The following is a 10,000-nucleotide window of genomic DNA, read 5'->3' on the forward strand; positions in this document are numbered from 1 at the left end:
TCAAAGCATATTTATGTGTAGACAAAGACATGGTTACCCTAAACAGCTATTATTGTTGCTCTCTTTGAGAAGAGGGGTTGTTATCGCCAACCTAATTACTGATATGACATAATATATATTTGCAGCGAGGAGAGGAAGAGAGGAGAGGGGAGGAGGTGGGGAGGGGAGAGCGAAAAAGAGGAGAGGAGAGGAGGGTGGGGGGAGAGCACAGGACAGGAGAAGTCTTGTAGTTACATCTCCTCCTGGGACTGTAAATGAGGGCAGACATGTTTGGCGTTGATGGTGATTTTGCTGTAATCAGGGTTTTCCTGTCAGTCGTTGAGGGAGACAAGAGAAGAGTGGAGAAGAAAGAAAGACGAGAGGAGAGAGGAGGAGAGGAAGGGAGGACAAGCGGAGCAAAGAGAAGAAGCGAGGACGAGGAGGAGGAAGACGTCTGGACGGCAATCAAGCCTCCACCACAAACAGGAAACGTAGTCTGCGGATGCTGCAGCTGTTGTGTTTGGCCTCACCGTCGTTCGCTCCGGTTAAATCAAAGCAGCATGAAGCGCTCATACGAGTGTCAGCCTCCGAAAATAGAGTCCGTTTACATTAGCCGTGTTTTCCCACTGTTTAAATGGCCTTGTGTTTGGACTGAGTGCATGTTGTTTGCATTCATGCCCTTGTGTTTCCTCTTCAGCAGAAATGGGAGTGGACCCTTGAATGTGCGTGAGATGGATTGTAAGAGTGTGTGTGTGTGTGTGTGTGTGTGTGTGTGTGTGTGTGTGTGTGTGTGTGTGGTTGTGTGTGTGTGTGTGTGTGTGTGTGTGTGTGTGTGTGTGTGTGTGTGTGTGTGTGTGTGTGTGTGTGTGTGTGTGTGTGTGTGTGTGTGTGTGTGTGTGTGTGTGTGTGTGTGTTCTCTCTCAGTGGTTAATGGCTGTGTGGTATTGATTGCAGCTGGAACAGTGGAGTCACAAGTCACATGTTGCTTGTCCTCTCTCCAGATAACGGGGGTTAACCACTTGACCCTGTTGCATGCCGAGAGGATCCACTCATACCTGCGGATCTTTACATGTGGCCAGAAGAACCCCACAGCCTCGTCGCAGTTCAGATAACTGTGGGGGCTTGTTGCTCTCCTCTCTCCGGCTTGGCCTGCAGATCTTAGAGGCCAATGGCAAAAGCCACACCAGCGGGGGATCTGCCAGACTTCATTAAGTATAGATTAAAAACAAGGCGAGGCTATGAATCCTGATTTATTTTCACTCATGAGGTTGCTGGACTCGCTTAGTGGCTCCGTCACGGCATGATGATGTCATAGTTTCAGTGTTTGCTGAGTGTAAATATGGGACTAGGGAGGGAGCGATGGGGGCCTCAGTGGCAGCACAGTTCATCTCCAGCGTTGCCATGTCTGCTTATGATAAGTGACTTTGGGCTTGTTTTTCTGTAAAGTCGCTTGTAAATATTGGTGGTTGCGGGTTGTGTTTTTTTGGGGCTTGTTTCTAAAGTGTAGTTGCTTATTTGGGCTTCATGCTTCCTAATGTCGTTTAAATCAGTGGTTCTAAAATATTTTCATGTATTTGTCCACAGACAAATACATCTGAAAATGTTTTGTGCGTGCCCAGTAAAAAACATCATACTTTTTTTCCCTTTCTTTTTTTTTTACAAGATTTATAGCAGATCTACAATCTCACAATGCGTTGTGAGCTTGTAGATAGGCTATTTTCAAATAAATAGCAGATGCTCATGTGGCCTACAAGTCGCTTCTTTTGGGCTTGTTTTCCTAGACCTGGTCGCTTGTTTCTCTCGCAAATTCTGGCAACACTGGCGATGGGGCCCTGGCCCTCAGTGGCAGCACGGTTTCATCTGTGAGTTTCAACGTACAGGAAACTAAATCCACCATCACACTGCCACCTCTTTATTATGACTCTCCAGTCTGCGTCTGAGTGTCGGAAGAGTGTCTGTATAAAAGAGTTCACTGTAAAAATCCTGAGTGTTCATACTTCATTTAACTCTGAGAGCGTACAAATGGAACCATATTGTATGGAACCATACGGGTTGGATGTAACTCTCATAGTTATATTAAAGCAGCAACCCGTAACTTTCACGTCCTCCCCGGGATTCTGAACCCTGGTCGCCCACCTGAGAGACCAAACGTCTGCCCGCTCTAACAAGAGGGAATTTCCGGGAGTTATTACGCTTATGAGCCTCAGGCAGTACTGTCAACCACTAGTTTCCTACCTGAACACCGGGGTCAAAATGTCTCAATGGAAAAGTAGGGTAACTAGTTGTGTTGTATCAACATGCTCCACATACAGATTGGTTCAAATAAAGTTGTATTTATTGAAATAAGTTCCGGATAGCAGCTTTAACACTCAGGGTTTTTACAGTGCTGTTACTCCTGCTGGTAGGTATCTCACTACATTCAGGCTAATTTTAGCAGCTCTAATCAGTAGCACCTACCTACTGTATGCACATCATCACGATGACCTCATTCCTGAAATAAGCCACTTGTTTCATGGCTGACCGATGTGAATGTGATATGAAAGTGTCCTCCGTGGGAGAGTCCAAGACATTACATTACATTACATTACATTACATTACAGTCATTGAGCAGACGCATTTATCCAAAGCGACTTACAATAAGTGCATTCATCAACATAGGTGGGGAACGAAACTACTAATCACCAGAAGCATTAAGTGCATTCTCTTCTAAAACAAGCAACCAAGGGTATACCTAGCGCTAAAGTAAAAGTGCAATATATCAGCTACCTACTTTCATAAACAGATGAGACAAAGTAGGAAAATCAAATGAGCAAGAGCTAAAACAAATAAGTGTAACGAATAAACAAGATCCAATAAAACAATAAAACAAGAATACGTCTTGCTAGACAACTAGCAAGACGTATTGCTGTGTTCACAACACTCCTTCATACACTACTTAGGATTATATATATGAATTATTGTTTTAAGATGATAAAATAGGGATGCATGTGTATGTCTAAAATTATAATCCTCTGATCAGGATCATTGATTACAATGATTTCTGGAGGATAAAGGTGATTTTATGCCTTTGTTGTTCATTGTGCTTATTATCACAGCTATAGTTTGGCCAAATAATATGTAATGGTGCTGTGAGCCTGATGGATGTGGAGATGGGTTGTACAGTGTTCTGGCTCTTTATATTACCCTTGTGCAATGGTGAGGAGAGCTAGGGCATGGTGCAACAGCTGACCAATAAGAATGTGACATTATTTGACACATTTCATGATTACATAATTGCAAAACCTCATTATGCAGCCCTATCATAAAATTAAGTTTAACAATATACACTTATATTTATCGTAGGTCATTCAAATGATGGCAATGACAAATCATTTTTCACAACCTACCCATATCCGCCTTATTTATTGACAAAGACAATAACAAAATAGTTCAATACTTAGACCTAATATATCACTGTCAACAAGGAACTACCCCGATGAACAAAATGGTATCTACCTGGTGGGATTACCTGACAGTGGGGGGAGAGTTGGCTCAGAACATGGAAAGTGTGTCACTGCCTTCTGTTGGGTGGCCAGCCTTTCGGTGAACCGTTGAAGGTCGCTGCATACCATACCGCTCCCATGTTTTGGTTTTGGCTCCTTTTTGCACCCAGATAAACTAGTACAAAGTACAGTCGCTAGTGTATCCTCATTCTAACAAACTACCCGCAGCGACTGTGTTTAACAAGTTCCTTCCATATAAGTTTGTTAAGTAGTAGTCGCTCGTTCAGCGCACAATGAAGTTTTAACATAGGGCAGCTGACCAATCAGTGAGCATCTCACAATTGGAGATCTCTAGTCTCCACCTACCATCTACCAATAGTCAAGCAACCAATAGTGAAGCATTTAGAGCAGGGGTTCTCAATACGTTTTTGGCTCAGGGCACCCCTGTAAATAACTTTTTCATCCATGGCACCCCTCAATTACATTGTTACTTGATAGCACCTTACATTTATGTCATATACAGTACGTAAACATATGGCCGCCGCCTACATCTTTCCCTTATAAGATAGCCTACAGTAGTCACAGGGACGAGAGAATATCAGTTTCCAGATAGATTGAATTGTTTAGTGAAGTATAGAGGGTCTAAGTGGTTAAACTGAAGTGATATTGATCAATTCCAAATATTATCAAAGTAGTCTATTCTGTGGCACAGTGGCGACCCGACCCCTGGACTTGCGTCACGGCACCCTAGGCCTCACCCACTTTGAGAAACGCTGATTTAGATACTAGCTTGTGGGTCTAATCAGCGGAAATGTATCCCCCTCAGTCCTTTTAGTAGGGCCTACTCCTCTGCACCCAGGGCAAATAACGGCTCGGTATAATGATAAATATTTAAATTAGTGATGAACATAAATTCATACAGTAATGACATAATAAGTCCCCCCCCATGTTTTAGAAAGTGCTCCTACCTAGATTATAGACAGAGGGAATACATTTCCTCCGCTCACAAAATGATTATTTTGCTAAAATAACCAACAGCGTTTCAGTGACATGATCTTATTGGCCAGTGGCCACAGCTGTGACAGTCATCAAGGCTGTACACAGGAGGGTCTCATTGGCTCACAGCGGATCAGGTATCTGCAGAGTGATGCTCTGATAGGCTGTTGGGGGTATCAGGTAACCCATACTGGACATGGCTGCTCTGTGGCAAGTGGTCCATGTTTGTGGTTGCTATGACAACGCTCAGCCTTGGTGCCCAACTTCTGTTATCTACAACACGCACGCACACACTCACTCATGCACGCACGCATGCAAGCACACACGCACGCACGCACGCGCACACACACACACACACACACACACACACACACACACACACACACACACACACACACACACACACACACACACACACACACACACACACACATCCTACACACCAATACATACACATAAATGGACTGCATTTAATTAAGGGTGTGAAGCTTATGTTATGCAGTGGGCTTGTTGTGACATGAATCTATGGGCTGTCAGCTACAGGATACAGGAAAAATAATTTACAAAACAGTGGGATGCTACTTTAATTGTCTGTTGCGTTTCTTCACCAATTATGTGACAGAGTCCCCCCCCACCCCTGCTGTGCTGTTCTATCTATCAATCGATTTCTGTATGGCCATTAGGGGGCGGCATTGATTGAATAAATTAGTTTAAAAAAAAGAGAGAAAACTGGAGAAACTCTCGATCACACAAGCCATCACACAAGCCAGCACGCACACACGCACAGTGGTGGAAAGTACATTTACTCAAGTACTGTACTTAAGTACAATTTTGAGGTGCTTTTACTTTACTGGAGTATTTCCAATTTTCAATTGTTCTACTTCTACCCCACTACATCTCAGAGGCAAATATTGTACTTTTACTCCAGTAGGCCCTACAATTATTTGATAACTTTAGTTACTAGTTACTCTGCAGATATAAATTATGATATTATAAAACACACATTAACCACTTTAGCCCTGTTCCATACATAGGCTATTTGAAAATAGCCTATCTACAAGCTCACAAGTTGTGAGCTTGTAGATCTGCTAGTTTCAAACATTTTAGTACTTTTACTTTTGGTACTTTATTGGCATCAAGTATATTTTGATGCCAATACTTTTATACTTATTTTGAACACAGGCCTTTTACTTGTAACAGAGTATGTCTACATTGTGGTATTGCTACTTTTACTTAAGTAAAATATCTGAGTAGGCTACTTCTTCACTGCACGCACACGCACACACACACACACACACACACACACACACACACACACACACACACACACACACACACACACACACACACACACAATGGGGGCACAGACATGGACATGATCAATTATGTGTCAAGCATTTGGTGCTCGGTGAGTGAATGAGGTTGGTGACTATAGACTACCGACCACCTATTGTCCACTGACACTGGAGCCGCAGTTCTCATGCAGTTCATTATCCCATACGGGGTACATAGCAGAAAGAGATCCAAAGAGACAATTAATCATCATTCCTTTCAGATGAAACACACAGGCCATACAGAAGCGAGCTGGAGCCACGGCTTGGCTTGGCTCTGCTCGGCTTGGCTATTTGGCCGGCATGGTGCCACCATTACTTCATAAACCGGGTTCAAAGTTTTTGCCTCCTATAAGCACTTTTTACACACGCCCCAGTCTCACTCTGACCAACCCAAGCATGACGCATAAGCCCAAAGTCCATTTCAATTTGGGTCGACGGTGCGGAGGGGAGGTGGTGTGGTGTGTGTGTGTGTGTGTGTGTGTGTGTGTGTATGTGTGTGTGTGTGTGTGTGTGTGTGTGTGTGTGTGTGAGAGAGAGAGTGAGTGTGTGAGAGAGAGGGGGAGAATAAACCCAATAACGGACCCGGTAAATACCCCTTTGCGTAGGGTGCATTTTCACCTGTGCTGTAACTGTCAGGCAGCACTGCTTCCTCCCCTACATTTAAAAAAATATATACTTTTATTGCAATTTGTTCATATTACATTTCATGTTGCAGTACACATATTATATCTTCTTGCAATTGTTTTGTTTTTCTTTTGTTTTCTTCTTCTTTTGAGTGTTACACACTAAATAGAAAAAAAAACAAGAAAAAAAAACATAATTACACAAATCTAAGTCTGACATGAGTCCATATATCTATATCCATTATCAATGTGTGTCATTTTACTTTCACAAACAGAAATAAACAAAGCAAATTATACTCATACTAATAATGCTAAATTATAATAGTGATCCCATACATTGAACATGATTTTATCTCAATTTCAGTAATCAGTTACAGTTTAATTATGCTGTATTTGAACGGGCTCTCTATAAATAAAATTGACTTGACTTAATTTGATTGAGTATGTGCATTAGCTAGCTACATGCAAGAAACTTGATAGGTCACAAACAGAGTGAGAAATAGTTACACAATTCAAATGCCTCTGCCTATGTAAGTGTATGTATGTATTTAGGCAGGCGTATTATTCTGCATTGTACTTTTACTCTCTTATTTTTCCATATTTAGTTCTTTTGTTTTTACTGTACTCAAATGTCATTTTATTTAGCCTAGTATTTTTTTCTTCTGTCTCCTGAATATGTGTTTAACTTATTTTTTCTTCCTTTTTTTCTCTTTTTATTTTCTGTTTCTTTACTTAATGTCCTATGTAAAACACATTGAATTGCCTTGTTGTTGAAATGTGTGCTACACAAGTTCTTGCCTTGCCCTAAGCAGGCAGGCGTAAAAGTGGAACCTGAGGTGGTGGAACAAGTCGTTGGGCACATTTCAACAGGCAACATGCCTGTGCCTAATCAGACGAAATGAGGGCAACAAACAATACCCTATGTTGCTAAATGCCCCCGTTCGCTTTTCCCAAGTTCGGCCCTCTTTTCCCCACAGCGAACATTCTGATTGGACTGCGGACGCTCAGTGGGCGGGTCCCACCGTGCGCCTGCACGGGCATCAGATTACAGTTGAGCAGCGTTGCCATGTCCACTTATTCTAAGTGACTTTGGGCTTCTTTCTCTGTAAAGTTTCTTGTAAATATTGGTAGTTTTTTTTTTTTGGCTTGTTTCTAACGTGTTGTTGCTTATTTGGGCTTGTTTCAAAAGTGTAGTTGCTTATTTGGGCTTGTTTCTAAAGTGTAGTTGCTTATTTGGGCTAGTTTCCTAATGTTGTTTAAACCAGTGATTCTCAAATATTTTCATGTCAAGGACCCCCCAAATTACCCCCCAATCTTCTGTAAATATTTTGTGCCAGAGACCCCCCCATTCAAGATTTTGTGGATTTGAAAACATTCACATTCACATTTTACCAAGATATTTATTTGAAAATAGCCAATGTAATGGGTTTAGAGAGTAGAGTGCTCATGTGGCTTCTTTTGGGCTTGTTTTCCTAGACCCTGCTGCTTATTTCTCTCACACAACCTGGCAACACTGCAGTGGAGCAGTTTCGGTGCACGAGCCGCCGCTGCTGCACTAACACCAACCAACCCGGAGGACGACGTGTTGAGTTTAGTTTACCAACCCGTAAGAAAAGAAACTAAACAACAATAACCCTGGACTGAGGGACATGGAACCGGGTCCTTTCAGAGTCACACTGTCATTATAGAGCTTCGGAAGAAGAAGAGCAGAGGCTCCCCCTTAGAAAAAGAAGACCCCGAAGAGAAGAGAAGACCCCCCAAGAGCGACGACAACTGCCCGGAGAAGGAAGGGAAGGGGGGACGCGTTTCATTACCGGGACGCGCGTGAGAACATGCCCGAGTTGGACTAACCCAGAGCCGGGTCGGGTCTGGCACTGGCACCGGGGACGGACAGCGGAGAGAGAGAGGGGAATATAGCTGGAATGTTATTTCTGTAATTCCTCTGCAAAAAGAGCCAGAGAGGAGGAGACTGAGAAGTGAAAGAACAACCCTGGAATGAAGCAGGAGCCCCGGCCCCGGGATGCCGTGCGTGGCTGACGGATGAGGAGGACCATTGTGTCATCTGTACATACACACACATACATCCAGGCAGGTACACTGGAGGTGTCCAGCCTGCCAAGAGAGGGACAGTATCATTTTTTTTTGTGTTGACAAAGACATCATCTAATTCTGCTCGGCTCGGTGTCATCATCTAATATATGAATAATACCACCAGACCGGCGTGGTGGTGTCTTTGAAGGAAAAAGGCTATTTTTTTTTGTTTTTCTCGCAGCCACAACAAGTCAACCTCCAGGAGGACACCTTGTTGAGGGGGATTCCTCCCATTTTTTTTAGCCGAGGAGATCGTATCTGAGCCACGGGGCTGCTGCTCCGTCCTCCTCCTCTGTAGCGGACGGACGGTTCAGTCAAGGACGCAGGGGGTCCGAGGGGCAGAAATCAAGAACTTTAATGGACAGAAGGTCATGTATCTGATATCGACCTCACATGCTCCCGATTGATCAGAGCTCACCTCCCATCCGACCGGACAGACCGTAGAGAATCACAGAGGACCGTGCGACTCACTGAGTCTCCCCCGTCTCCAGTCTCTCTGCTCCCGGGTGTGTTTGTGAGAATGGCGGGGCTCGCGTGTTGGAAGTATTACCTATGGATCTTTATTATAATGTGCAGGTCGGCGTTGCCTTCTGCAAAATCAATGGAGACTATTATTTGGAGCTCGCAAAATCTCAAGTAAGTGTCATGTTTCATTCGTACAAGCATGCCAAACTCGCTGTGTGTGTGTGTGTGTGTGTGTGTGTGTGTGTGTGAGAGAGAGTGTGCGTAATGGAAGGCTACAGTCTTACAGAAAAAAGTTAACATTGTACAGTTCACTGTGCAATCTGTGGTAGATGATCTTTTTAAATGTGATGGTCAATTACAAATTGGAAAAACAGCTATGGAAAAAAAGTCCCTCTAGGCTGGAAGGGTTTAATTTGTGCACAATTTTATTTACTTTTGTTTTCTTCTCCAGTGTGTTGAACACATACCAGGCTTTAGGCCTATTTATGTATGTTGGGCCTGCCTGAAAGAAAATGAATAAGACAATTTAAACATGGACATTTATTGTGAAATAGCCTGCCAGTGTTGCAAAGGTTAGTATTTAAATTAAACCTTTCAATTATAGGCCAAGGTATTCATGGTCCATATAAGAAAACATATGTAAAATTACAGATAGAAGGCAAATAAAATGCATAACATGGCTTATAAACCACACAGGAATTTCCCACAAATAGACAAACACAAACCAATGGCCTACACATAGACAGCTGTTCCAATGTCTCCACATATAGGTGAGTGGTAGTAATCCACATTTAGATGTATTTTCCTGTTTGACCTGGACAAAGCCTGCTTTGACAATTCTAAGATGACTATCATCACCATATTGAGTTTGTAGAAGTCCCCCTTTCGCCCAAAATCGCTCGTCATGCTGTAATGAACAGCCCAGGAAAAAAAGAGACAGAAAATGGGAATAGCAACCCTTGCCAAGTGTGTCAAGGTGTAGCCTAGTTCACTGAATGAGGATATTTCTCCCTTTCACTCCCTCCCAGGA

General features: G+C 43.0%; 1 protein-coding gene across 1 annotated transcript in view; it reads left to right on the plus strand.

The window, feature by feature from the left end:
- Window positions 1–7,964: 7,964 nt before the first annotated feature.
- The window catches only part of efnb1 (ephrin-B1), an 87,647-nt gene continuing 85,611 nt past the window's right edge, over window positions 7,965–10,000 (plus strand). The window contains exon 1 of the mRNA XM_080416683.1: window positions 7,965–9,141. Within this exon, the coding sequence (XP_080272809.1) occupies window positions 9,026–9,141 (116 nt within the window). The 5' untranslated portion in view covers window positions 7,965–9,025. The remainder of the gene's footprint in view (window positions 9,142–10,000) is intronic.

The sequence above is a fragment of the Gymnoscopelus braueri genome (assembly GCF_963280865.1).
Source record: "Gymnoscopelus braueri genome assembly, chromosome: 20".
Classification (NCBI taxonomy): Eukaryota; Metazoa; Chordata; class Actinopteri; order Myctophiformes; family Myctophidae; genus Gymnoscopelus; species Gymnoscopelus braueri.